Below are 24,971 nucleotides of genomic sequence, written 5' to 3'. Positions count from 1 at the left end.
TGTACTTGGAATAACACCAATCAGGGACTGCTTGGAAGATCAAAGCTATTGACAAGTACATTGCGGAATACATGTTGCGTTTCCAGCGATTTGCATCTTCGTATGCACAGGCACAGTCGGTTAGAAGATATCCAGTTGGAGGTATACTACATGGCTATGAGGTGAGAAGGATACTGCCCATCCCAGAGCTGAGACTCACGGCGGTGGATCTGGTACATCTGCAAACAGGAGCCGAACATTTGCACATTGATAGGGATGACAAGAACAATGTATTCAGCATTGCATTCAAGACCAACCCACCTGACGCCACCGGTGTACCCCATATTCTGGAGCATACAACGTTGTGCGGGTCTGTGAAGTACCCAGTTAGAGACCCCTTCTTCAAGATGTTGAATAAGTCATTGGCGAATTTTATGAATGCTATGACAGGGCCAGATTACACATTTTTCCCCTTTTCCACTACAAATCCTCAAGATTTTGCTAACTTAAGAGGCGTTTATTTAGATTCCACTTTAAATCCGCTACTGAAACAAGAAGATTTCGACCAGGAGGGTTGGAGGTTGGAGCATAAGAATGTTACGGACCCGGACAGCAACATTGTATTTAAAGGGGTTGTTTATAATGAAATGAAAGGTCAGATATCCAATGCTAATTACTATTTCTGGAGCAAGTTCCAGCAGTCCATTTACCCCTCTCTGAATAATTCCGGTGGAGATCCGATGAAAATTACAGACTTGAAGTACAACGACCTCTTGGATTTTCATCACAGGAATTATCACCCCTCCAACGCAAAAACTTTTACATACGGTAATTTACCGTTAGTGGAGACATTGAAATGTTTAAATCAACAGTTTGCTGGATATGGAAAGAGGGCACGCAAAAATAAATTGCTTTTGCCTATCGATTTGAAGGAAAATTTAGATGTCAAATTATCGGGTCAAATAGATACCATGCTTCCGCCAGAAAAGCAATTAAAATCCTCGATGACATGGATATGTGGAGCGCCGCAGGATACATATAAGACTTTCTTGCTGAAGGTGTTGGGAAGCCTATTAATGGACGGCCACTCTTCCGTGATGTACCAAAAACTAATAGAATCAGGAATTGGTTTGGAATTCTCCGTAAACTCCGGCGTTGAGCCAACTACAGCTGTGAATCTGCTGACTGTAGGTGTTCAGGGAGTGAATAATATTCAAGTATTTAAGGAAACTGTGAACAGTATATTCCAGCAACTGTTAGAAACAGAACATCCATTTGACCGCAGACGTATAGAAGCGATAATCCAACAACTGGAACTATCTAAGAAGGATCAAAAGGCTGATTTTGGTCTTCAATTACTATACTCCACACTACCTGGTTGGACAAACAAAATTGATCCTTTTGAGAGTTTGCTGTTTGAAGATGTTTTGCAAAAATTCAGAAAGGACTTAAAAACCAAGGGTGATACTTTATTCCAGGATTTAATACGGGAATATATTATTGATAAGCCATGTTTCACGTTTTCTATTCAAGGTTCTGAAGACTTCTCCAAGTCTCTGGAAGATGAAGAGCAAACGAGGTTAAAGGAAAAAATCTCTACTTTAGATGAACAAGACAGAAAAAGCATTTTTGAACGTGGCATATTATTGCAGGAGAAACAAAACGAAAAAGAAAATTTATCGTGTCTGCCCACCTTACAAATAAAAGACATTCCAAGGACTGGTGATAAATACTTCATTGATGAGAAGAACATCACAATGTCCAGAATTACTGATACCAATGGTATAACATACATCAGAGGTAAACGTTTATTAAATGATATGATTCCATACGAACTCTTTCCATACTTGCCCCTTTTTGCTGAATCGTTGACTAATATAGGAACGACGAAGGAACCGTTCAGTGAGATAGAAGATCAAATAAAATTGTATACTGGCGGCATCTCGACGCATGTGGAAGTCACACCTGATCCTAACACTACGGAACCTCATTTGATTTTTGGGTTTGATGGGTGGTCTTTAAATTCTAAAAGTGATCATATTTTTGAATTCTGGTCTAAAATCTTGCTAGAAACTGACTTCCGTAAAAACAGTGACAAACTAAAGGTCCTTATTCGGCTACTAGCATCTTCAAATACATCTTCTGTGGCGGATGTTGGCCACTTATTTGCAAAAGGGTATTCTGCTGCCCATTATAGATCAAGTGGAGCTATTAATCAAACATTGCATGGCGTCAAACAATTGCAGTTTATCAATAAACTGCATAATCTACTAGAAAATGAAGAAACATTTCAGAGGGAAGTCGTCGATAAGCTGATTGAATTACAGAAGTATATTATAAATTCCAAGGACATGATGTTCTTTGTCACTTCAGACTCTGATGCTCAAGCGCAATTGGTAGAAACTCAGATTTCAAAATTCATAAAGAAGCTACCTAACGACAAGCGCTCACTTAATGGACCAAAGACATCAGACTACCCTCTGATCGAATCGAAAGGTAAACCAACTTTGATAAAGTTCCCATTTCAAGTTCATTATACCTCGCAGGCTTTATTGGGTGTACCATACGCACATAAGGATGGCGCTGCACTGCAAGTTATGTCAAACATGTTGACGTTCAAACACTTGCACAGAGAAATAAGAGAAAAGGGTGGCGCTTATGGTGGTGGCGCCTCTTATAGCGCCTTAGCGGGCATCTTTAGCTTCTATTCCTATAGAGATCCTCAGCCCTTGAACAGCTTAGAATGTTTCAAAAGTAGTGGACAGTACGTATTGGACGATGCTAAATGGGGTATGACGGACCTTGACGAGGCGAAATTGACAATCTTTCAACAGGTAGACGCACCTACGAGCCCCAAAGGTGAAGGTGTGATGTACTTTATGTCTGGTGTAACGGATGATATGAAACAGGCAAGAAGAGAACAGCTTTTGGACGTATCCCTTCTAGATATTCATAGAGTCACCGAAAAGTATTTGTTGAACAAAGAAGGAGTGAGCACTTTGATTGGACCGGCAATTGAAGGCAAGACAGTTTCACCTAAGTGGGAGATCAAGGAACTGTAGATATATAGCATAATCCTGTAAATATATTCCTTTTAAAGTCTTCTACTGATCCATAAACATCGCTTGCAACGAAGCTAAAATTTTTTTCAGCAAAAAGTGAAAAATTATCACGATGGCAAAAGAGATAAAAGAGAAGCCCTAGTCCATTGTTGTATTCCATGTATCAAAAGGCCAGAGACTACTAGGCATAATGAGTGAACTTGCACCAGAGGAGATTATAGAGAATCCAGATGGATCTAGATCTATTATTTCATACAAGATTGAAGACGGTATCAAGTACAAGATTACTCAGAAGGTAAAAGAAGTCAAGGTATTGGAAAAAGTTCATAAATCTGTTGCAGAAAGAAAAAACTGGCATAAATATGGTTCTGAAAAAGGATCGCCAGCAGGTCCAAGTGCAGTTACTGCGAGATTGGGTGAAGAAGTCGAATTAAGATTGAGTAGGAACTGGAAACAAGCCGAAGAGGAAAGAATACAAAAAGAAAAGGGAAGTCTCACAAAGACTGGTTTACAATGTAGATTATGTGGCAATGACCATATGACCATGAACTGTCCATTCAAGACAATTTTGAGTGAACTTTCAGCATTAGAAGACCCAGCTACTAGTGAAGGCGGAGTTGAGGCTGTTAGTGAAGAGAAGGGCGTTCAAGCTGGAGGAGCTGGAGCCGTCCCAGGGCAATATGTTCCACCTTCTCGTCGTGCTGGTGCAAGAGATCCTTCATCCGATGCTTACAGAGATTCTAGAGAGCGTGATGATATGTGCACTTTGAAGATTATGCAAGTTAATGAAAATGCAGATGAAAATAGTTTGAGAGAAGAATTATTGTTCCCATTTGCTCCTATTCCAAGAGTCTCTGTTGTTAGAAACAAAGAAACAGGTAAGTCGAGAGGTCTTGCCTTTGTCACCTTTTCCAGCGAAGAAGTTGCTGAACAAGCCTTACGTTTCTTGGATGGTAGGGGTTACATGAATTTAATTCTACGTGTTGAATGGTCCAAACCAAAGGTTAAGGAATAAATGCGTATAATGTGCTCTGCATTTGATTTCTAATATTACTCTTCTCATATATAAAAATGTAGATATTTAGAAAGAAAATATGTAAACTAATCAACCTATACATAATGGAATGTGAAATATTCTATATAGCACGCATCGCACCGTATATGTTTTAGAACAATTGTAAAATTGAAACACACCGCAATTTCTACTTTAATTAAAGATGATTAAGGAAATTAATAAACCGAAAGCAATTGTGAGGATGTCAACTACAATAAAAGCTATCTCGCCAGACCCAACATTATTCAACAAGACATTAACATTTCAAGAAACGTCAAAAAGCTCCAGAGAGACCGTTATATATATTCATGGAGGAGCATGGAACGATCCCAGTAACACGCCTAATGATTTCAATTCATTAGCCAACGTCATCAAGTCTATGGATGTTGAGTCAAACATATGCCAATTCTCTATGGAATATAGATTATCACCAGAAATTACAAACCCCAGAAATCTGTATGACGTAGTGGCAAATATTACAAGACTTGTTAAGGAAAAGGGATTAACAAGTCTTAACATTGTAGGACACTCAGTTGGTGCAACCTTCATATGGCAAATATTGTCTGTACTTAAACACCCTCAAGAAAATATGAATGAGGCACAATTGCAAATGTTAGACCTTTTGCGGACAGTTAAAAGAGTTTTTCTATTGGATGGTATATACTCTTTAAAGGAACTTCTAGAAGAATACCCTCAGTATGATTGTTTTACCAAGCTAGCCTTCCCTGATGGCATCCAAATGTATGAAGAAGAGCCCTCAATAGTTATGTCTCATGTCAAGAAGGCGCTTTTCCGTTTTCATGTTGATATGCATGTAGTACATTCATACCGTGATGAACTATTATCATTAAGGCAAACCAACTCTCTGATTGCTTGCCTTCAGAATTATCAAATAAATTTTAGGCTGTACTTAGACGACCTGGGTTTGCATAATGATGTTTATAAAAATGACAAGGTTGCAAAATATATCTTCGATAATACTCATTGATAGTTTGTTATTCTCTGTGAATGTATATATATATGCCTTTACATATAATTATCCGTGATCTAAACCCAGATGGATCGACCATGAGCTTCCATCTTTTCACCTAGTTTCTCTACTTGATTATCCCACTCAACCAGTCTACCTTTCATTTTTGTAATTTGGTCACCACTTATTATCCTTGGCTGGACCCATGAGATTGTAACTAACTCGTTTACTTGATCAATGGAGCCCTTTAGCAGACGCAAACTTATGGCTCTCATAACAAGATGTTCTACATTATCCTTTGATAAATGAGTTGCCTCAGATATATCTTCAAATGACAGCATCCTGATATTTTTAACAAAGACTGTTTCAATTAGTGTCATTAAGCAAATTTTTTGTCGTAAAAAGGACTCATGTTCTGCCAATATAGGAATTTTACAAATTTGAACTTTAATTAACGAGTCAAATTTATCAAAGTCGCCAACGGTTAATGCGTTCAATAATTGGAACAACCAATCGTAATTGGAATCATCGACTATGGTGTCCATTATTGGATGATGTAACAATTCACCAAAATTATAAATCCTGTCACCTAATAGTGCTGAGATGCTCAAATCATAAGCTAATTGTTGGCGTTCAGCTAAAGTGATGCTTGTAGATGGTTCTAATGTCGAAAGATATAATAGACTTGTGTAATAAAAGGAGTTAAAATCATTTTTAGATTTGAAATACTGAGAATTCGTAGAATAGAAGCTGTTTGTTATTCTTAGTGGTAGAGAATCCTTTCTATCCAATGTCTTCTCCAAATCATCTAATAAATCCCTTGCCTTAACTAAATCATTCTTTAACAGATAAGTCCTGGCTGTTTCGATCTCTATCAACAATATACCATCCTTATGATCCTTTGAACCATCATTTCTCTGCTTTTTACAGTCCAATTCTTGAAACTGCGCCTTCAGATCATCCAAATACTTCAAAGATTCATCGAAGTCTTTAGAATCTTTCAAAGAAGCCAGCAAGAATTTTACAACGGACAACTGATTGATTTTATCATAAAATTTAAAGACAAAGTTATCATACAATCTAAGTCTTAATGGTGTGGATTTGGCATCGTCGAAGAATTTGGTAAGGGATTCTGACAATTGAAACCATAATTTGTCCTCATAAAACTTTTCAAACTCTTCAAACAGGGGATGGAAAGAAGGATCTGCTTCCATGCGAAGAGTGCTCAATATGGTATCAATTTCATGGTTGCTAGACATCCTCCCAGTAGTAATATATTTGATTTGCTTCGGCAAGACGGTTTGAATATACAGGAGCCTATTTTTTCGAAATTGTACGTTTTATTTGTTTTAATTTTGCCACCGGAGGGAAAAGGGGAGCGGGTAAGAAGGAAACGAGGACAATAAGATGAATATTATTCGAGATTTTTAACGTATGCGCATTAAAAATATATATGCTATTTGCAACATGATGTGTGGGGCCTATGCTTGTTATAAGACTTGGTCTATTTGCGACTTGGCCAGTTTCCAATTCTCGAGACATTCTTTGATCCATGCTTTGAAGCTGGTTGTAAAAAGTTTTAAGATTCTGGCAACGGTCAAGTGAATTTGGTTATACATATGCATCAAGCTGTTGTATGATGAAGTGTTGATCTCTAGCATGTCTGATACACATATCGATAAACAGTCTTTTAATTTAGATAAATCTTGAACCAATTGTTTTATTTGTTTAGACCTTTCCTGTTTTGTTAGTTGTTTGATTTCCAGTTTATTCAGGTTCATCGTTGGTGTAGTTGTTTTGTAGTTTAATTTACTTGTTCCTATACGAATCTCGCTTTGGTGCCCACTTGAATTTGAGTTTGAGCTTGACTTCGAGAGTGATCTTATGTTCTTTTTAACAAAGGTTGGCTCAACGGCCTTTGTATCAGTGTTATTATCATCTGTCAATATAGTGGAGTGTGTCAAGCTCTCATTAATCTTCTGTAGCTGGTTTTCAATTTCAGTGAGATTGGCAAGTTTAGTTTCTTTTTCGATAATCAGTTTCTCCAAAATTTTATACTGCAAAAACTTTAATTTCTTGAAGTTCAAGACTTTGAATGATTCATTTAGAAACTGTAATAACTCGTTTATCGGTTCCTCAAGTATAAAATTGTATTTTTCGATTAAGATCTCTGAAGATATGTAAATGATATCGAATGAGTGGCCTATCTTTTCGATGTGGCTGACGATTTCCAGCATTGGGTTTTTTGAGTTACCTCTATGTTCCTGGCCGCTGTTTGGCATGGCAATATCGTTTTCCAAACTAAAGGCGTTATAATAAGCGCCCAATTCAGCAAAATATGTGGATAGAGAGTGGAAATGAGATTTATTCGATCTTATATTCTTTAGTAAGTGAGTGATTATTCGTTTATAGTTTTGGAATAAGTTCTCAATATGCGTAAATTGAGGTTCATTTTGTACAATTTCTATTGGTAGATTAGAAACTTCATTGTGACTTTTCATTGTAATGTGTTGTTGCCAAATCGAGTTATAGTTTTTCAAAGACGAGTTGGATGGAATGGGTAGTATAGTATGCAAGGGGCTTGGTTTTGTAGGGTTCAAAGGTGGAGCCAAAAGGTTGTTCAGGGGCAGTATGATTATTGGCGATGAGCTCAAAACGTCTTTCCAATTATATTCAGGGTTTAGAAATTTTCGGAAAATGGTATCATTACATATTTCTTGAATTTTCAAACAGTTGCTCAGGAATGAATTGAGCATTTTCTTTCTAGTAGAGATGATTTTGGAGTCATTCGTGGCGTTTATGGGGTTCCATATGTACTTGAAGAGAGAATGCTTAGATGGGATAGGTGGAATTATTATCGTAGGCAAGAGTCTAGCCAAAGACTGTTTCAAAGAATGGAATTCCGAGTATCTTCTAATGATCTTGTTGTTTTCATACAAAATCACATAACCGATGGCGTGTTTTCCCCATGGATCTTTGAAATCGCCAGCATCGATGATTTGGATCTGCTCAGTCCCATTGGTATCATGGGGAGCATTCTTAGTAATGGTGGCAGTAGTGGTGGACATCGACAAGGAAACAAATGGCTCAGTCTCAGCGTCAGCCTCCACAACGGCGTGCGAGGATGTGGAAGAGGTTGTGGATGCTCTTGAAGAGCCAGCAGATGAGGAATGCGCCGGACTAGATGGTAAAGAGGATGAAGACGGCGGAGAATGTATGTTTTCCGGACGGGCTTCGCCGATAGCAGTCCCAATACCAGAAGCATACAGGTGATGAGTGCCGACGAATGGGTTGTTATCCTCTTCTGAAAGGTCCATCTCTGAACCGCTGCTTTGTTGCTCATGCAGCCCGTCGAATATGTTGTAGTCCATTAGTGCAAATGTGCAGTAGCCGTTTTAGTCGTCACACGATACGTATACAGACGCGTGTCTAATTGCCTTTCCCTTTACTTGTTATCTTTTTGGCCTGGTTCTCTTTTCCCTTTATAAAGGAGTTCACCAACTGGCGAAACTGCAGAAAAGGAAGGCTACAAAATGTTGCCGGGACAAGTAGAAGAAACGCAAAAGAGACAAAGAAAGTGTAAAGCAGGGACAACATGAGTGGTGAGACCAAGACTACGCGTATGTCAGTTCGTTCTCGGTTAGTTTTTTGACTATTTACATGATTCTTTTTTACTAACTATGAGGGGAAGACCTTTCCTTCCATGGATTGCAGCTATCGTTAAGGCGTCCGACATAGTATGTAAATGTACTGTTATGTGCATGTATGGTTGTAGTTTTACTAACAAGAGAAATTTAGACGGATGAATTGAAAGAGGATATTTTGTCCATCAGTGAAGATGCCCTGGACAAGTACCAGTTAGAGAGAGATATTGCCGGGACAGTAAAGAAACAGCTGGATGTCAAGTACGGCAATACCTGGCATGTGATCGTCGGAAAAAACTTCGGCAGCTACGTTACTCACGAAAAGGGCCATTTTGTCTACTTCTACATCGGTTCACTGGCGTTTCTAGTTTTTAAAACCGCATAAATAGTGTTCTTTTATAGTTAATTAAGAGCGTATTACTGTACTTTCATACGAATGGGGTACTTCATTCAGAGATGGTACATACGGAATAGAGCATCCAGTCAGGCAGATTGAACCTTATCCCTCCTAATGGCCACGATAAGCTGAGCAGGAAGGGTGGGTAGAGTTCATTGAACAAAGATGAGACGCCAGGAAGGAAAGCGAGTGGACCAGGCAAAAAAAATATCAACGCTGAGCCCTAGAATAAGAGAACTGCGCAAATCAGGGCAGCTCCACGAGCGTTTTCGAGACAGAAAAGTAGCCAAGTTGAGGATGTTACAGGAGAAAATAGGGTTCTTGAAACAGAAGGATGTGCAGAACGGAGGTTGCGGCAGACTTTCCACAATGCTCTTTAAAGAGCTTACTATCGGAACTGGTAGGAACGATTTGGACCATAACATATTGAGCTACATCCCTGAGTGTGCGGGAGCTTCACAAGCCGGAAATATTGAGTCATTAGCATTCACTAATGAAGTAGAGCAGGGGCATGAAGGGTGCTAAGCCGCTGGTGAATAAAGAAATCAAAATATGAGCTAATTATGAGGCGTCTGTTGAATTAGGAATTTATAAGTTCGTCTCTCGTAGCGGAATTCTCATCCGAAACCATGGAACATACCATCGATGCCATATCAAATGAAAATGCGTTTTGCTGTCATATTCCCAGGATGATTCACCCTACCAAAGTATTCTCCTTTGAATACAGATAATTTATGCCGCCAGTTAATGGTCAATGCACGTTTTACGGATGACAGCAGAGCCATGCTACAAGGTCCACAAACTGTTCCAGCCGGACAACTTATATAGGTATGCGTATCTACTACAAATGTATAGATTATACATATCACTTCATACGACGTAGGGACCCTTTCACCTTTGTCTTTTTTGCCATTGTCTTAGTGAAATAATATTGGTATTTAACAATGGCATATCGGACCCAAGAAAATAGCTGAGCCAACAGGGTGCTTTTCCTATTGTTTCCTTTCTTTTCATATTTTTGCGTGTAGACCAGCCTACTGGAAGCTGAACCGTCGTTTTAAAAGTTGCTGCCATCATGGGGAATAGCCCTTCTACCCAGGATCCATCGCATTCAAGTAAAAGGAATCATGGATATCATCTACACGAAGCCTTTAATAAAGATCGTCAAGGAAGCATAACCTCTCAACTGTTCAACAACAAGAAGAGTGTTCATAAAAGACATACTAGTCATGCTAGCAGTCACAAAGCCGCCATTCCCCATAGAATGCAATTGCTTGCATCCCACGATGTAGCCTCGGATTGTGATAGTAGCGTCAACAATGATACCATTATTGATAAGGAGCCTTCACCTTTGTTCAAAAAGGATTATTCTTTGGCTAATGCAGCGGATGAAAACGACACTACTTTGGCTAATTTATCATTAAATGATGATCATGATGGAAGTGCGCCCGAAGAACAAGTTAAATCCCCATCTTTCTTGAGTCCCGGTCCATCAATGGCCACCGTTAAGCAAACTAAAAGTGATTTGGACGATCTATCCACTGTGAACTGTACCGTGGTTGATGAAACGATGGAAAACGAACGAAGTGGTCATCCTCATCATGAGAGGCATCGCTCAAGTATTATCGCATTGAAGAAAACTCTTATGGAAAACTCAGCTACCGCTTCCCCGTCCCCAACAAGATCTTCATCCGTACATTCTGCGTCACTACCTCCATTGACTAAGACAGGTTCTATTGATATTCCTGTTAAACAAACTTATTCAAAGAAACCATCTGTCCATGCTTATCAGTATCAATATCTTAGTCCTGACCCAACATTTTCCGGCAATTCACACACTGGTAAAGAAGCAAACGGCGATAACATAGATGCTGAAGCAGGCGTGCTACAAAGCGAAGATATGGTCTTGAATCAATCTCTTTTACAAAACGCTTTGAAAAAGGATATGCAACGTCTTTCAAGAGCAAATTCTTCCAATTCCACGTATACTATGGGAAGGGAAAACCGTATTAATAATAGCGAAAGTAACATTGACGGCAAGGAAAATTCAATAGATCCCAGTGATGATTCTACTGTGCCTATATCTGCCACTGCAAAAATGATGATGAAGCTGTATGGTGACAAAACGTTAATGGAAAGAGATTTAAATAAGCACCAGAATAAGACGAAGAAAGCTCAGAATAAAAAGTTAAGGTCGGCTTCAAATTCAAGAAGATCGTCGTTTGCTTCTTTGCATTCTTTACAATCTAAAAAGAGTATTCTAACAAATGGTTTAAATTTACAACCTTTGCACCCACTGCATCCGATTATTAATGACAACGAAAGTCAATATTCTGCGCCTCAACACAGAGAAATTTCACATCACTCAAACTCGATATCAAGCATGTCTTCAATATCATCAACAAATTCCACCGAAAATACTTTAGTGGTTTTAAAATGGAAAAGTGATACTAATATGACTGCCACCACAGAGGTCTCTATAGTAAGTAATGATATTGCTTCTGCTCTTAAAGAACAGCGAGAGGTTAACTTGGATGACGATGCAAGTTTGGACTCAGAAAAGCCATTGAATTCTAGGATTCGCATGATTTATGATAGTGTACATAGGGAATGGTTTGTTCCCGATCTTTTTTTGCCTGCCGGCATTTATAGACTACAATTTTCTATCAATGGCTTATTGACTCACTCAAACTTTCTTCCTACAGCTACAGACTCGGAAGGCAATTTTGTCAACTGGTTTGAAGTATTGCCAGGTTATCATACAATTGAGCCATTTAGGGATGAAGCGGATATGGATTTCCAAATGAGATCGACGCTAGATGAAGAAGCGCCCATAAGACCCGAACCTAAAAGATTATCCTCTTCTCGTAAATCTTCATATTATTCCGCAAAAGATGGTGAAAGGCCGGGCACACCCTTCTCAGATTACAGAGGATTGAGTAGGTCAAATTCGGTATTTTTGCGAGGCTCATTTGTTCGTTTGAAAGCAAGTAGTTTGGATTTGATGGCGGAGATTAAGCCCGAAAAATTAGAATATTCGAATGAGATACCAAATTTATTCAATATAGGCGAGGCCTCTACAACCACTTCAAAGGATCATTTTGAACGTTTGTCACCGCAGGACCGTCCCAGCTTTACGCATAAAGTTGTTGACTGCAACCAAGATGATCTGTTTGCTACTTTGCAACAAGGCGGTAACATTGATGCAGAAACTGCAGAGGCCGTATTTTTAAGTAGATACCCAATTCCTGATCTGCCGATATATTTGAATTCATCTTATTTGAACAGAATCCTCAACCAGAGCAATCCAAATTCAGAATTCCATGATGGAGACGAAGGTGGGATAAATCATATCATACCTCATGTGAATTTGAACCATTTATTGACAAGTAGTATAAGAGATGAAATTATCAGCGTAGCTTGTACCACAAGATATGAGGGGAAATTTATAACCCAGGTGATTTATGCTCCATGTTATTATAAAACACAAAAGGCCGGGGGCAACAATTGAATTTTCAATTCGCAATGAACCTTATGAACTTTGTTTTTACTTTTTCTTCATTTCCGTTGTTCCAAAACCATAGCATTACTGTCCAGTGTCTTTTTTTTATTTTCATTCTTCATTTCCATACTTTACCTTTTAGCATGTGTAGAAAGTTTCGTGTACATTTAACATGTTCAATCACCTTTGCTTTAAAAACTTTTTTACTAACGTCCTTAGAAGGCACTAGGCTACATAATTCATAGAAATCGTTAGTGAGATCCATTGAATAAAATGATTCATGCAAGTGCTTCATCGGAAACATGTTCCAGTACTATGAAACATTCATTATGGGTTATACAAGCTTTCTGGTTACCCGGTTTATCGCATTTGCAAGTGCATTTTATAATTAGGGCTTTCTAGCATTCATTACATGGTATAATCGTTAAAATCTAAACTTATTTACGTGTGACTGGCCTTGAACTATCGGTTTCATTATCGATGTCATTAGTATTCACGAATAAGTTGTATAGATTTTCAAAGTTATTATTATCACCATCACCACACTGCATGTATCGCTGTTCGATAAGCTCTGTCCATGGTTCTACAAATTCGAGCCCGATGTCTTCACTAGCACCGAACCAATCTGTAACTTCTTCAGACAGTGAAGGACCCTGGAACAGCTCATTGTTCAGCAATGCTGCTGTAATGTCATTATTTTGCTCAACAAAAGAATTTACAATGGCTTTACCTGATAAATCGTTTGAGTTGTTAAGATTGTCACCAATTTCATCCACGGGAAGCTTTTCTGGGGTTTCGAACTTAGAATCTGTCTTATTACCTCCAATGTCCCTATAAAACGTTGATTTTTTGGTGACGTCCACTCCTTCCAGTGAAAATCCATGATTGCTCTCCAGAGGAGTCGTGCTACTTCTTAATAGGGATGGTCGTTCTAAATGGGAACTTTTCCGAAGTTTCATTTCAGTACATAAGTACATTAATATGGCTGCATACCTCTGGCACAGGTGTAATTCATCTGGTGTGGCTTCCTTTAAGGTTACCGCGGTATCACGCATGAGATCGAATGTTTCATCAACAGATATTGCACTCAGTTTTAAAATATTTCTGGCATCTGGATTTGTTGCTAGTTCACTGCCAGTGAGTGTTAGATAACATTTTACAATAAAGGCAATTGACCTAATTATTCGTATTACCCATCTTACGGGCATGAACTTAAGCATTGCTTGTCTTGATACTCGTTTTGCAGAACCTAGTATTTCTTTGGCAGATCTGTATGCGAGTTCTACATACCTTGCACTTGTTACAATCTCATTCATGTTTAGCCTGCTTATCTTTCCATCTACTTGTAAAGCAAGTGAAAAAATGTAAAGTTGACAATAATTAAAATCGGTTATGATACTTTCGCCATTTATCCTATCAATATTATCAAACACTTGTTTTTTATTCTTTCTATCTGCTAATGAAAATGGAACATCGGATAGAGGCACGAGAACCTCTCTGTAGTTGCTGAGCCAGCCTTCCATCAGGGGAGAAAAAATACTTAGAACAGATAAGTTGTGCCTTTGATCAGTTGTTGCCAATTTTCTCTTATTCTTCTCGCAATATATAGTCTCATATGCTATGGATAAGATTCGAATTATCTCTATTTTTGCTCTTTGGGCAAACGAGAATCTTAACGGAAATGGCGGCGTATGATTTTGTGCCAAGTTTGTGTCGTCATTCTTATTGGAATAATATAGAACGTATTCATCGTTTAAAAACTCCCTTTCCCAATCTGTCAAAAGATATTTCTCATTGTCGCTAGCATCTGCTGAGTCTTCAAAAACCCCTTTCCACCTCTTTTTAATTTCGTCGTTGGGTAAAATCTCGTCCAGATAAAACTTTTCATTTCCAAAATAATTCTCGTTATTTTCTTTTCCGTCACTATCGAATTTCTCTAAATTAAGATTTAAAACACTGAAAGATTCTGCTAATAAAGACCTTTGATTCATATTCATGGCGCTTGTAGTCTCAGATATATGAGTAACAATGAATATTTTTGAGCTATTTTCAATAAACCCCATATCTTGGGCCAGCCTTACCGCAGACCCTGTCAGCATCCACGACATCCGGTCACTTCTACGGATAGCACCAACACCCGTTAATCCCTCTTCGTCCTTCCTCGTACAAATATTCTTACTTCCTCTTACATTAACATTGTTTAACTCTGGATCATTTGCGTAGTCTGACCATTTATAATGAATGCTTCTTGGGTTCCATTCCGTAAAGATTATAAAGGCAAGCACAGTACCAATCGACCTAGTACTAGCCTCTGCCCAAATTGTTTGTGATATGAGTTTCTGGCAATATACCCATAATTTATCGTGAACTTCAATGTGCCTTAACCCATTTTCTCCGTTATACAATCCAAGAGTATCAAAACGATGGTAGCGAGCAGAAACAGTCAAAATTGCACAAAATAAAATTGGGTATTCTGCCAGTTCTTTGGGGTCGTGCAACTGGAGCGGGATGTTAGGAAAGAATGGATGCATCGTAAGAAAAAATGCCTCGATGAGCTCAATTGCCTCCTCTTTAGTGAGCAAGTTGTCTGGACCGATATAATCGAAGTCCTCGATTTTCCGCGTGGGACTGGGTCTGACTCCGCTGATTTCTCTTATTAGTTGTGAAGTTGTCCTATTTGCATTAAGGCTGGCAGCAAGCATAGCTGTTACATTTTCGTGAGGAGTACAAGTAGCAGAAGCAGCACTATCACCTCTTGAAAGCCGTTTCAACCCGCCGTCTGTCGCTGATTGGTGTGATGTATCCAAAGGATCTACAAGCGGTCTTGGTGTTGCGGACTTATCCTCTATGATTTCTTTCGCACCTTCCTTAGCTACAGTGCCGGCTGCTTGCGCTAAAAATTCTAAAGCGTTCTGCATGGATGAAAGTTCAAACTTCCATTTCACACCTTCTGATTTAAACGATGTTTCATTACCAGTTTCCTTTCCTGACAGAGTCATGTCTGCTGTAATCGGGCTCGTCGATCTATTTCGAATCTGCTGTTCACTTTTGCTCAAGAATGTTTTACTTGCTGCAGTAATCATATTGGGAGATGTGCCATTTGTCTCCCCCCTAGTGGAACTAAAAGAACAATCTTTTAGCTCCCTTTTACATCGGGCACAAGGTGGAGCGTGGGGATTATCGACTGGGCCTAGATCACATTTCACCTTCCTTGATCTGCAGTTGATACAAGCCTGGTAGGTTCTTCTCCGCTTTGGAAGTTCATGTGCTTCATTTTCTGAGGATCTTCTCTTAGGAGACATAGATCAGGTGGCCGTGTTGAAAGCAGTTGTGTTATGCGTAGAGCAAATATGTGATGACTTGACTTTCTTGATATTGCTCTGGTTTATTCCCGTTCTTTTCTCTGCCGACTGATTCATTGATCTCGGTTATCACCGGGTAGAATTTGAGTAGCCTCGCTATTTCCGAAAATACTGGTAATAAAACTTTCATGTGTAAAAAGAAAAAGCTTATAGAATTACAAATGCAATATTTGATAGTATATATGATAACGACAATAGCGTTGAAAATAAAAACATATCTATGCGTGCATGCTTGTGCGTTTCAATGTTGTCTCCTTGTATGATCTTATTTCATACAAGTGCCGCTTCTAGCAGCAATTAGCAAAAAATCATACAGTTTTGTTTTGTCGTTTATTGGTTCTGTTGTTTTACGACCTTTGACATTCTTTTGTAAAGCTCCTCATCTAAGGCATCCAATTCCTCGACTTGGACGTCAGAAACACTACCGTTGTCATCAATGTCGTCTATTTTCAGCTCTTCCGCGGCGGAGAAGAAAGCCTGATTTGGTTCTTGTAATGAAGATTCCGCGTGATGCAGTGTGTGAAATTTAATTGAATTTGTATGGAGAGGAGTAGTGTAAGCGGTGCTTGGTAGAAACGTTTGGCTACCTGAAGAGAAGACATTTGTAACCAAGTTTACGGTATCTGGATCATCTGTAGTACATGATCTGGTACCTAATCCATGGAGTTGAATTTTGTATAAATGACTATTATTATAGTCATCAATAACTTCGTCTTGCAAATGATACCTGTTTGATTCTCCGTCGTCGGAATAACTGTCATGTAACCTTATGTTACCATTCTCATCAACGTCTAGGATGCTCGAAACCGACTCTCCGTCGTTCAAGTAAGCTTCCGTTGTATCTTGATCTTTGTCATATACACATTCTCTTACGATAACATCTATCTCTAAATCTTCACCTCCATTTAATTGGTTAAGGTCATTGGGCACTGCTTCTCTGTAGAATAAGTCACCATCATCGTTCATAGTATAATGTAATCCGTGAGTAGTGCTGTAAATTGTGTTTTCACCAGTAACAATATAATGATCGCCTACGATTGAGTGGATGCTTTTATTTTCAGTTTTTGACGTCTTTTCGTTATACGTTTGGTTGTCAGAAGATGAACGGGATATTGCAACGTTTTGAAGCTTACTCTCATTACCAAAACTTTTCTCAATGCAATTTCTCGGACGTCTTCTCAATAATTCATTTCTGTAACGGAAAGCAAGAAATACAAGCAATAACCACAGAAGTACAGCAGCTGTCAAAATAATGAGGATCACGATAATTCTTAAGGCATAGCACCCTGCAGGGCTATAATCTGTCAATGAGTTGATAAAATCGTCTAAAGCACCGTACTTGCTAGTTCCCACTTTCCCTGCTGGATTTTCTTTTGAGGAATCTGCGACGCTCGATGATAAACCAGAAATGTAACTCCCATCCTCAGCACCATACACAGTTAAACCCCCTAATGGAATCCTGCTATCTATTAGACCAGCTAAAGTTCGCAGCGGGGTTTGAGGATTGTTATATATAGGTGAACTAGCATCAAGGATTAGTTTCTGAAGATATGATATAGCTTCTGTTGGAAAATACACCTCTGCTACTGCTATAACATATGCTTTTGAGGAATTTACCATGGGTACAATTTGCTTCACCACTATCGAAGAGGTCTCAATTGATGGCAGATACAGATCCGCGGTTGACGCAGTAGCATTTCTTTTCTCTCCTTTCTTTTTTTTTTTAACAATTGATAATGATGACACGGATTTAGGAGAAAGAGTGGTTGTACTCGTTCCAGATTGATATGAAAGAACAAAACTGGACAATCCCTGCGTACTGCTCTGTACTTCCAATCGGGTATTTGAAAAGGGATATCCTAAAACAAGTGGTAAAAAGTTGAAAATTTGAGCCGAAGATAATGGATTTTGAACCAAAAATTCATAGTTCAAACCAGCTGTGAATCCAACGGTAATCAAAGTGTGATTAGCAGGCTCAGAAACGGCCACGGCCGGTTCAATCAGACTAGGAAGCGATCCGGTAATTGATGGATTGAATGGTGCTGTAGAAGAACCTGTTTGGGATGGCTCTACAATAATAGTGGTAGGTAACCACGCATAATCATTTGAATATGTGTACGGGGTTGTGGGGTGTGTAAATGAAACAGGAATTACGGAATCTGAACCAGTGATCGTCTGAGTTTGTAGGGCAGTTACGACCGAGCCAAGTGAGGCTCTCGTAGATGGACCAGATTTTGATTCACTGGATTTAGATAAACTAATGTAATGTGTTCTTTCGGTGATCAAACTAGGTGTTTCAAGACGACTGTAGATTATCATTTTCGATGTCTTATCAAATGAATCTGTAGAACTGACTTTCGAGTTCATGGAACCTGATGGAATGGATAGAGTATGAGTACCTTGTGAAGAACTTAGTGTTCTTTTCGTTGTGGATTTCTCTGACAGATTATTGGGCTGTGATGTCTTTTTTAAACTCGAAAGCCTTTCTTCTGTAATTGAAATCGATATACTGGGTAATTCTGTCTCTTTCGAATACTTTATCGAGGATATTGTGGAGAAAGAGTTGCCGAATGAAGTGGAATATGACCCTGAGCTTCTTGATGAGTCGAAAATATCAGATGATACTTCAGTTATTGAATGACGGGATCTTAAATCTGACAAAGAATACACGTGTACGTTACTTGAAACTGTAGTGGTCTTTTCATGAGTTATCGAAATGTCCTCATTATCTGGTGTCTCTGTAGAGGACACATATGGGAAGTTTGATTTTATTGTGAATGTGCTACTGCTTTCGATATTCTGACTCTCTACATCATAAGAGGTTCTCGCACTAGTTAAAAGCTGCCTCTGAGGCGTATTACTTTCAACTGGCTCGTCCGCGTATGATGGGTTTATTTTGGTGGATGAAATCGGTGCAGAAGTCCCAGCAGGATTCGATGAAGAAAAACGTATGCTAATGACAGTAATGGTATTTGAATATGCGTCTGAATTTAATGATGAGCCTGTGGAAGTGGGATGGGATTTTTGAGTTTCCATGGAGTTCTGTTGTAACGAATTAGTAGGCCCAGACGACATAATATGTACTGAAATTACTGGTGTTACGCCATCAGATGTTGATAAAAACTGTTTTGAGGAAAATTCGGGAGCGAGTCCATACAGAGAGGACGTGTAAGCGGAAGAGGCGATGACAGGAGCGGTTGATGATGGAGCCGATACATGTGGAGATGACGTGTAAGCGGAAGGTGAGAGAGCAGGAGTGGTTATTGATGAAGCAAATACATATGGAGACGACGTATGAATAGAAGATATGAGGGCAGGACTAGATGGGGAGGAGGCGAACCCATGTGAAGAGGATGTGTGCGTAAAAGATATGAGGGCAGGACTAGATGGGGAGGAAACGGGTCCATATGGAGAGGATGTGTACGTAGAAGATATGAGGGCAGGACTAGATGGTGAGGAAGCGAACCCATATTTGGAGGATGTGTACGTAGAAGACATGAGGCCAGGTCTAGATGGGGACGAAACGGGTCCATATGGAGAGGATGTGTACGTAGAAGATATGAGGGCAGGACTAGATGGGGAGGAGGCGAACCCATATGGAGAGGATGTGTGCGTAGAAGATATGAGGGCAGGACTAGATGGCGAGGATGTGTACGTAGAAGATATGAGGGCAGGAGTTGTTGGTGATAAAGCTGATCCATATGGGGAGGATGTATAGATGGAAGAGATGAGGACAGGAGAAGACGCATAAGTAGAGGACAAATGAGTATAGGAGGATGAAACTGTCTTAGAACTTGCAGTTTCAGCAAATGATGTACTACTGACTCTAAGGTCTGTCGCTAACTTCGAATATTCCACGTCTGGATTTTGGCTGGTCACTGAAGATGCTTTCGTGGTGAAAGGAGTAGATGATAAATCCACAATCAATTCCTGGGCAAAATAGTCGTTGACACTTGAACCATAGTAATCAGAAAAATCTGATTCATCTATGGTATACTCCTCAATCGAAGCTGTAGATAATTTTGTGCTAATAAGATGATTTCCTGTTGCTTCATGATTTGAACCGTCTGTTGTTGTGATTGGCGTTGCGCTGAAAAGCTGCAAAACTTTTGACGCTACATGTACGGTACTCGCTATGTTGATAACACCGGAAGTTTCAGGTGGCCTGCTTTCGTCTTTGGAAAGCGAGGGAGTTGTGGTTGTTGTTGAAGTTATGCCTCTCGGTACTGCTGTACCATCTGACGTGGATTTCTTCATACCATTTGAAGATTCGAAGGGTATTGTTGCATCTTTTGACCTTGATCCTGACTTCGAATTGTCATTAGAAGTTTGTAAAGCAGATGATCTTTCATTATAGAATTGTACAGACGAGGGAACCATACTACTACTAGGTGTCACCATTTCTGTGAGCTTTCCCATTGTTAGCATAGAATCAGAATTTCTTGCTGTGGCTGTAGTAGTGGTATGTTCGTTGGACGCATCAGTGCTTTTTCTTTCATTTATTGATACCCTTCCGCTGTCACTATATTGGCCAGCCAATGCGGTTGTTTCAGGGCTTGATCTTAATGCACTGTCATCGCTGTTAGATACGGTATTGTATATCGCACTTGTTGAATACGAAGGCGCAATATCCGTTCTCCTGCTATATAAGGACGGGTACGTTGTATCATTGCTATAAGCCTCGATTGTATTCACCAATGATATGAGAAGCAAAAACTTTTTTATTTTCAGTAAGACCATTTTCTATACATTCTCTGCTTTTCGTTTGTTGATTATGTCAACTGAGGGAAAGGGTATGTGTAAAAACTTCGGTAGTTTGGATACGGAAAGCCAGCTTGATCACTGGTTAAAAGCGAATGATATTCAATTAATGATATGGAGTGAATGTGTACAAAAAACACAGCTTAAAATTCGTGGCCCTTCTCTTACTGGCAATGCAGAAAGTGTTATGGAGTATTGTTTGAACGAATGAAATAAAGAATAAGCGTTTGCGATGGAGCACTGCCTCTATATTGGTGTAATCAATGTACTTGAATGGCCCTGCTGGTGACCTAATCTCTTGTCTTTCTGGATTAGCTAAAAATTTTCTACAATCAGACGGTCAGCAAGCGAAAATACGTCCACCGCGTCGTGTAAAAGAGCAAACTACTATTAATAGAAAGGCCAAAACAATTTCAGTAATAAGAGGTCAGAGATATTGAAAGGATATCAGGTGCCTTCTGCTCTACAAGAATACTAACATGGCTAAGGGAGGGCGGTCGACTAAAAGTATCAAATAAAGAAGCTCAGTAACGACACTGTAATTGTTATTTACAAAAATAACATTCGACAACTGCAGGATTTGAACCTGCGCGGGCAGAGCCCAAAAGATTTCTAATCTTTCGCCTTAACCACTCGGCCAAGTTGCCTCAATATTATTGAGATTGTGGTATTTCAAAGTGGTATACTTTAACATGAGGACGAGAACATCATAATGAACGCAACTGAAACACCTATGAAGCACACCAGAAACACTATAAAACACATAAGAATGAAGGCGTCAAGCAAACGACAAGATCGCTTGGATGTTCTATTCCTAACGTATAAATACCTGAACAATTAGTTAGACCCGATATTATGCGCTTCCACCCTTTCAGTATAGATTAGATCTTATATATTGGAGAATGCCGTGAGTTATATCGACAACCAGTTTAGCAATGAGCTGCTTCCCCTTTGTCACCAACAGGATTGTCAAATTACGCTGGTATTATTCGAGCCCGTAATACAACAGTTTCTGTCTTTTTATGTTAAACTTGTGTGTTGTTGTAAAAAATACTGTTTCTGCTCTTTTGATTTTGCCTCTGAATTCCAGTGGAATTCTGTGACAATTGTTGGAACTCCACTTTTAATAAAGTTGGTGATATATTATGACATGAATAAATCTATCAATCTTTTTAGTACTAGTGATTGATGGCTAGTTGATCATTGTTCCAAGAGCTTCAGTCCTAGTTCTGTACACTGTTGCGTGGAGGAAACAAACATAGTCTGGGCATGTGAGCCGCCAAAGCTATAAAAATGTTTATTTCAAGTAAATCATTTTTTTCTTGCAAAGAATGACAAAATGTTTTTTGAAGGTGCAGTCTGTTTCTTACGGGGTGTGGTAAAGCTCTGTGGACTTGACCTTTTGTTTGGAAACAATAACCTCTTTTCTCCAAAGGACAAATTTTTGGATGTTTCTTCAGCACCATTCAGACCTTCGGATAGTTTTGATGCTAGATGGTAGTCTCCATGTTCTTGAAAAGATTTTTGGTCCGTAAAATTTATCTGGCATTTCGAACATTCCAACTTCGGCGTTCCTCTGTTATCCTTTAATCCAGGATATTTTTCCTCATCCCCTTTACCTATAGAACCTTTGAAAGTATGAACCTGGTCGCCAAACATATCCACAACAGTTTTTTGTAAGTCCAAAATATCAAAATTAGTAATTGACACACTCATTTTCGTTAAAGGGTAATAGCTTTTATTTCTGCCTTTAGCATCAAGTTCAGTAACAAATTTCACGCCAACTTTTAAAAGCTCGTGACTTTGAAAGTTGATGCTCTTGTAGGTGATCGGTCCTGATTTTCGATATACTTCATAGGTTTTGGAATTTAAAGAGAGAGACACCGTTCTTGGTAGTACTATCTTGTTATACTCCTGTTCCAGGTCCTGAATTCTCGAAGCAAGTTCAGCGCAAAACACCTCAAGCCAGGAAATACAATCCAGCAGTGAATTGCACGATTTCCCTCGGAGATTTTTGTTCGACATCATACTTTTCACAACAGGGCGTGGACTTAGGGCCAGACTAAACTGGCCTCTACTTAGATCGAACAACTTTTTGGCCAAATCTGCTGTTTTGAGGGGGTCAATAGTGCTTGTTGAACGATCAAAATCACATTCTTTAACTTTATCATCCAAAAAAGTTTTAAGTTGACTGGGGTTGTCAGGCCAGGTTTTCCTGATATGTTTAATGCTGTTTTCGTTTGGAAGATTCAATCTGTCTACTAATTCTTTACCAAGAATACCTCCTAGGGTCCAGAATGATGTGATTTCGAACTTCCCGCAGTCTAAGAAATCTAATACGCAGTCGTTCTTCACAATTGTTTGAGCGTCAGGTTTTTTGTAATTAGAAGCTAATTTAGAAACATTTTTAGTCCTAGACAGGCCACACGAAGTGGTATAACCGAGGATATTTTCTATCGTATCCCTGACGCCTTTAGTTGCTTGAGATCCTAGTGCTAGTATCACGTCGTCCCAATCTGTAATGACATTTCTGCCCTGTGGATTGAAGACATCCCCTTCAAAGTTCAAAGACTTAATCTTTTCAGGTATAGGAGGTAAATGAGAATTTATGTCATAATTCCCCTCTATAAATACCTCGCGAATGGTGCTTAGCGCATCCTTTAGTTTCAATTCACCCTTTAGCTCGTAGTCCTCATTGAACATTAACATATTGAGGCAGACACGGCCCAAATCAAGGAATACTTCATCGATACTTGCCCTTTCAACCAAATCACATGCGTTTTTGAAAATTTTCAAAGCTTTACGACTCTCTCTCCTGTACGGCTCCAGTGACACTTTATGGTCTTCCACATGTATTTGCTTTGCACGATCTTGTACCCAAGATCCACATCCATCATGATATTGCCAGAAATCTTCACCTTTCTTAAAAACGGCTGTGTGGATTGGTATAAGATTGTCACATTTCTTTAAGGCCTCCTGAATTGTATCCATCCTTGATATTCCATACTTTCTTGCTGCATAAGAAACCGCGATTATGGAGTTCCATTGGACACAAACCACCGGATCGTCTTTGCTTAGGCCACATCGCATCTGTTCAACCTGTGCAAAAAACGCATTCATATCAATGTGAGCGATGCATGCTAAGGGAGACTCGTATGCTTTGCTGGGTGAACCGAGTTGGATCAAGTCCTTCCACGTAAATTTGGACATAGCTGCTTGTTTTATCAAGACTATATCAAGACTAGGAAGCATACATTGAAAAATAACTTTTATAGTATATACTTTTTCACCGCGATAATAAGTGTGCTAATAAATTTGCTTTTGGTTTATTCGAAGCGAAGCCAATTTCTTGAAAAGGTAAAGGAGATATTGAGGAAGAATTTAAACTCGTGCCGAATCAGCTGAAACGAATAAACCATGGCAATTTGAACTTCGTTTCTCATAGAAATGCCAAACGCGACTAATGATTAGCGGAATAGAAGCTTTGCTTAACCGCATTTTTGCCATTAAAGAAATTTAATACATCATATTTGTATTTAATTTCATAATAGCAGTTTAGATTGAAGATGGCCGGTTTTTCCATATTAATCATTAATAAGAATACATATACATAGATATTATAAACAAAAGTAAACCACTTCATATAGAATGCTCTTCGAGCATTTAATATTTAGTTATTGGAAAAAGGCGTCCCCAATTCGATATAAAGAATAACAAAGAAATTCATAAGTGAGATGCAAACCAAACAGTGACTATCTAGTCTATTCTGTGAATATCGCCTACTGCTTTTATAGATAAGAGAACATATTGAACAAAAGTTTTTTTTCTGCCACATCGTTGAACAATTTTTTAATAAATAGATATATAAAGTGGAATGACATACCCACAAAATAAAAGTCAGCCTTATGAGTGGCAAGGCCGCCCCAGTAGAAGAACTTTAAGGAAGTCTACATAGAAATAGGCAAGCAAGAGAGAGATTGTGAAACATCAACCTGAACGACACATAATGTAGGACTTCAAAAGACCATTTTATCTATCCTAAAGAAAGTAGTTCATCTTGAATGATCATCCCGTTTTTGGTTTATGAAAAAGGAAACTAAAACCTTCGTTGATAGCAAATTCGGTCCCATCCGCATAGAAACCTTGATTCTACACCTATGTGCATGGCCTCACGCTCTACAATTTGGTAAAATAAAAAAAAATTGAAATATAACGTAAAGTAAAATTTCTTGGTTTATAT

General features: G+C 39.0%; 10 protein-coding genes and 1 non-coding gene across 11 annotated transcripts; 5 read left to right on the top strand and 6 right to left on the bottom strand.

Moving 5' to 3' along the window:
- Positions 1-71: 71 nt before the first annotated feature.
- Positions 72-3,041, top strand: CYM1 (pitrilysin family metalloprotease; the record flags this gene model as incomplete). The annotated part of the gene is made up of 1 exon (XM_056227211.1): positions 72-3,041. One exon carries the CDS (start codon positions 72-74, stop codon positions 3,039-3,041), a length of 2,970 nt encoding a protein of 989 aa, XP_056087055.1.
- Positions 3,042-3,231: 190 nt separating this feature from the next.
- TIF35 (translation initiation factor eIF3 core subunit g) lies at positions 3,232-4,056 on the top strand (the record flags this gene model as incomplete). The annotated part of the gene is made up of 1 exon (XM_056227210.1): positions 3,232-4,056. The coding sequence occupies one exon, from the start codon at positions 3,232-3,234 to the stop codon at positions 4,054-4,056; it is 825 nt and encodes a 274-aa protein (XP_056087054.1).
- A 241-nt stretch (positions 4,057-4,297) lies between these two features.
- BNA7 (arylformamidase) lies at positions 4,298-5,083 on the top strand (the record flags this gene model as incomplete). The annotated part of the gene is made up of 1 exon (XM_056227209.1): positions 4,298-5,083. The coding sequence occupies one exon, from the start codon at positions 4,298-4,300 to the stop codon at positions 5,081-5,083; it is 786 nt and encodes a 261-aa protein (XP_056087053.1).
- A 59-nt stretch (positions 5,084-5,142) lies between these two features.
- On the bottom strand, positions 5,143-6,324 carry RPN9 (proteasome regulatory particle lid subunit RPN9; the record flags this gene model as incomplete). Its single annotated transcript, XM_056227208.1, has 1 exon — positions 5,143-6,324. One exon carries the CDS (start codon positions 6,322-6,324, stop codon positions 5,143-5,145), a length of 1,182 nt encoding a protein of 393 aa, XP_056087052.1.
- A 231-nt stretch (positions 6,325-6,555) lies between these two features.
- SNX41 (Snx41p) lies at positions 6,556-8,436 on the bottom strand (the record flags this gene model as incomplete). Its single annotated transcript, XM_056227207.1, has 1 exon — positions 6,556-8,436. One exon carries the CDS (start codon positions 8,434-8,436, stop codon positions 6,556-6,558), a length of 1,881 nt encoding a protein of 626 aa, XP_056087051.1.
- A 224-nt stretch (positions 8,437-8,660) lies between these two features.
- Positions 8,661-9,094, top strand: DYN2 (dynein light chain; the record flags this gene model as incomplete). Its single annotated transcript, XM_056227206.1, has 3 exons — positions 8,661-8,685; positions 8,780-8,802; positions 8,864-9,094. 3 exons carry the CDS (start codon positions 8,661-8,663, stop codon positions 9,092-9,094), a joined length of 279 nt encoding a protein of 92 aa, XP_056087050.1.
- A 1,087-nt stretch (positions 9,095-10,181) lies between these two features.
- On the top strand, positions 10,182-12,617 carry SIP1 (Sip1p; the record flags this gene model as incomplete). Its single annotated transcript, XM_056227205.1, has 1 exon — positions 10,182-12,617. The coding sequence occupies one exon, from the start codon at positions 10,182-10,184 to the stop codon at positions 12,615-12,617; it is 2,436 nt and encodes an 811-aa protein (XP_056087049.1).
- Positions 12,618-13,045: 428 nt separating this feature from the next.
- ARO80 (Aro80p) lies at positions 13,046-15,910 on the bottom strand (the record flags this gene model as incomplete). The annotated part of the gene is made up of 1 exon (XM_056227203.1): positions 13,046-15,910. The coding sequence occupies one exon, from the start codon at positions 15,908-15,910 to the stop codon at positions 13,046-13,048; it is 2,865 nt and encodes a 954-aa protein (XP_056087048.1).
- A 390-nt stretch (positions 15,911-16,300) lies between these two features.
- Positions 16,301-20,710, bottom strand: HKR1 (Hkr1p; the record flags this gene model as incomplete). Its single annotated transcript, XM_056227202.1, has 1 exon — positions 16,301-20,710. One exon carries the CDS (start codon positions 20,708-20,710, stop codon positions 16,301-16,303), a length of 4,410 nt encoding a protein of 1,469 aa, XP_056087047.1.
- A 586-nt stretch (positions 20,711-21,296) lies between these two features.
- Skdi_4.trna24S lies at positions 21,297-21,378 on the bottom strand. Its single transcript has one exon. It is a non-coding gene; the product is annotated as a tRNA-Ser (tRNA).
- A 664-nt stretch (positions 21,379-22,042) lies between these two features.
- RAD30 (DNA-directed DNA polymerase eta) lies at positions 22,043-23,941 on the bottom strand (the record flags this gene model as incomplete). Its single annotated transcript, XM_056227201.1, has 1 exon — positions 22,043-23,941. One exon carries the CDS (start codon positions 23,939-23,941, stop codon positions 22,043-22,045), a length of 1,899 nt encoding a protein of 632 aa, XP_056087046.1.
- Positions 23,942-24,971: the final 1,030 nt, after the last annotated feature.

Source organism: Saccharomyces kudriavzevii, assembly GCF_947243775.1.
Source record: "Saccharomyces kudriavzevii IFO 1802 strain IFO1802 genome assembly, chromosome: 4".
NCBI lineage: Eukaryota > Fungi > Ascomycota > Saccharomycetes > Saccharomycetales > Saccharomycetaceae > Saccharomyces > Saccharomyces kudriavzevii.
This window is presented reverse-complemented; position numbering and strand designations above follow the sequence as displayed.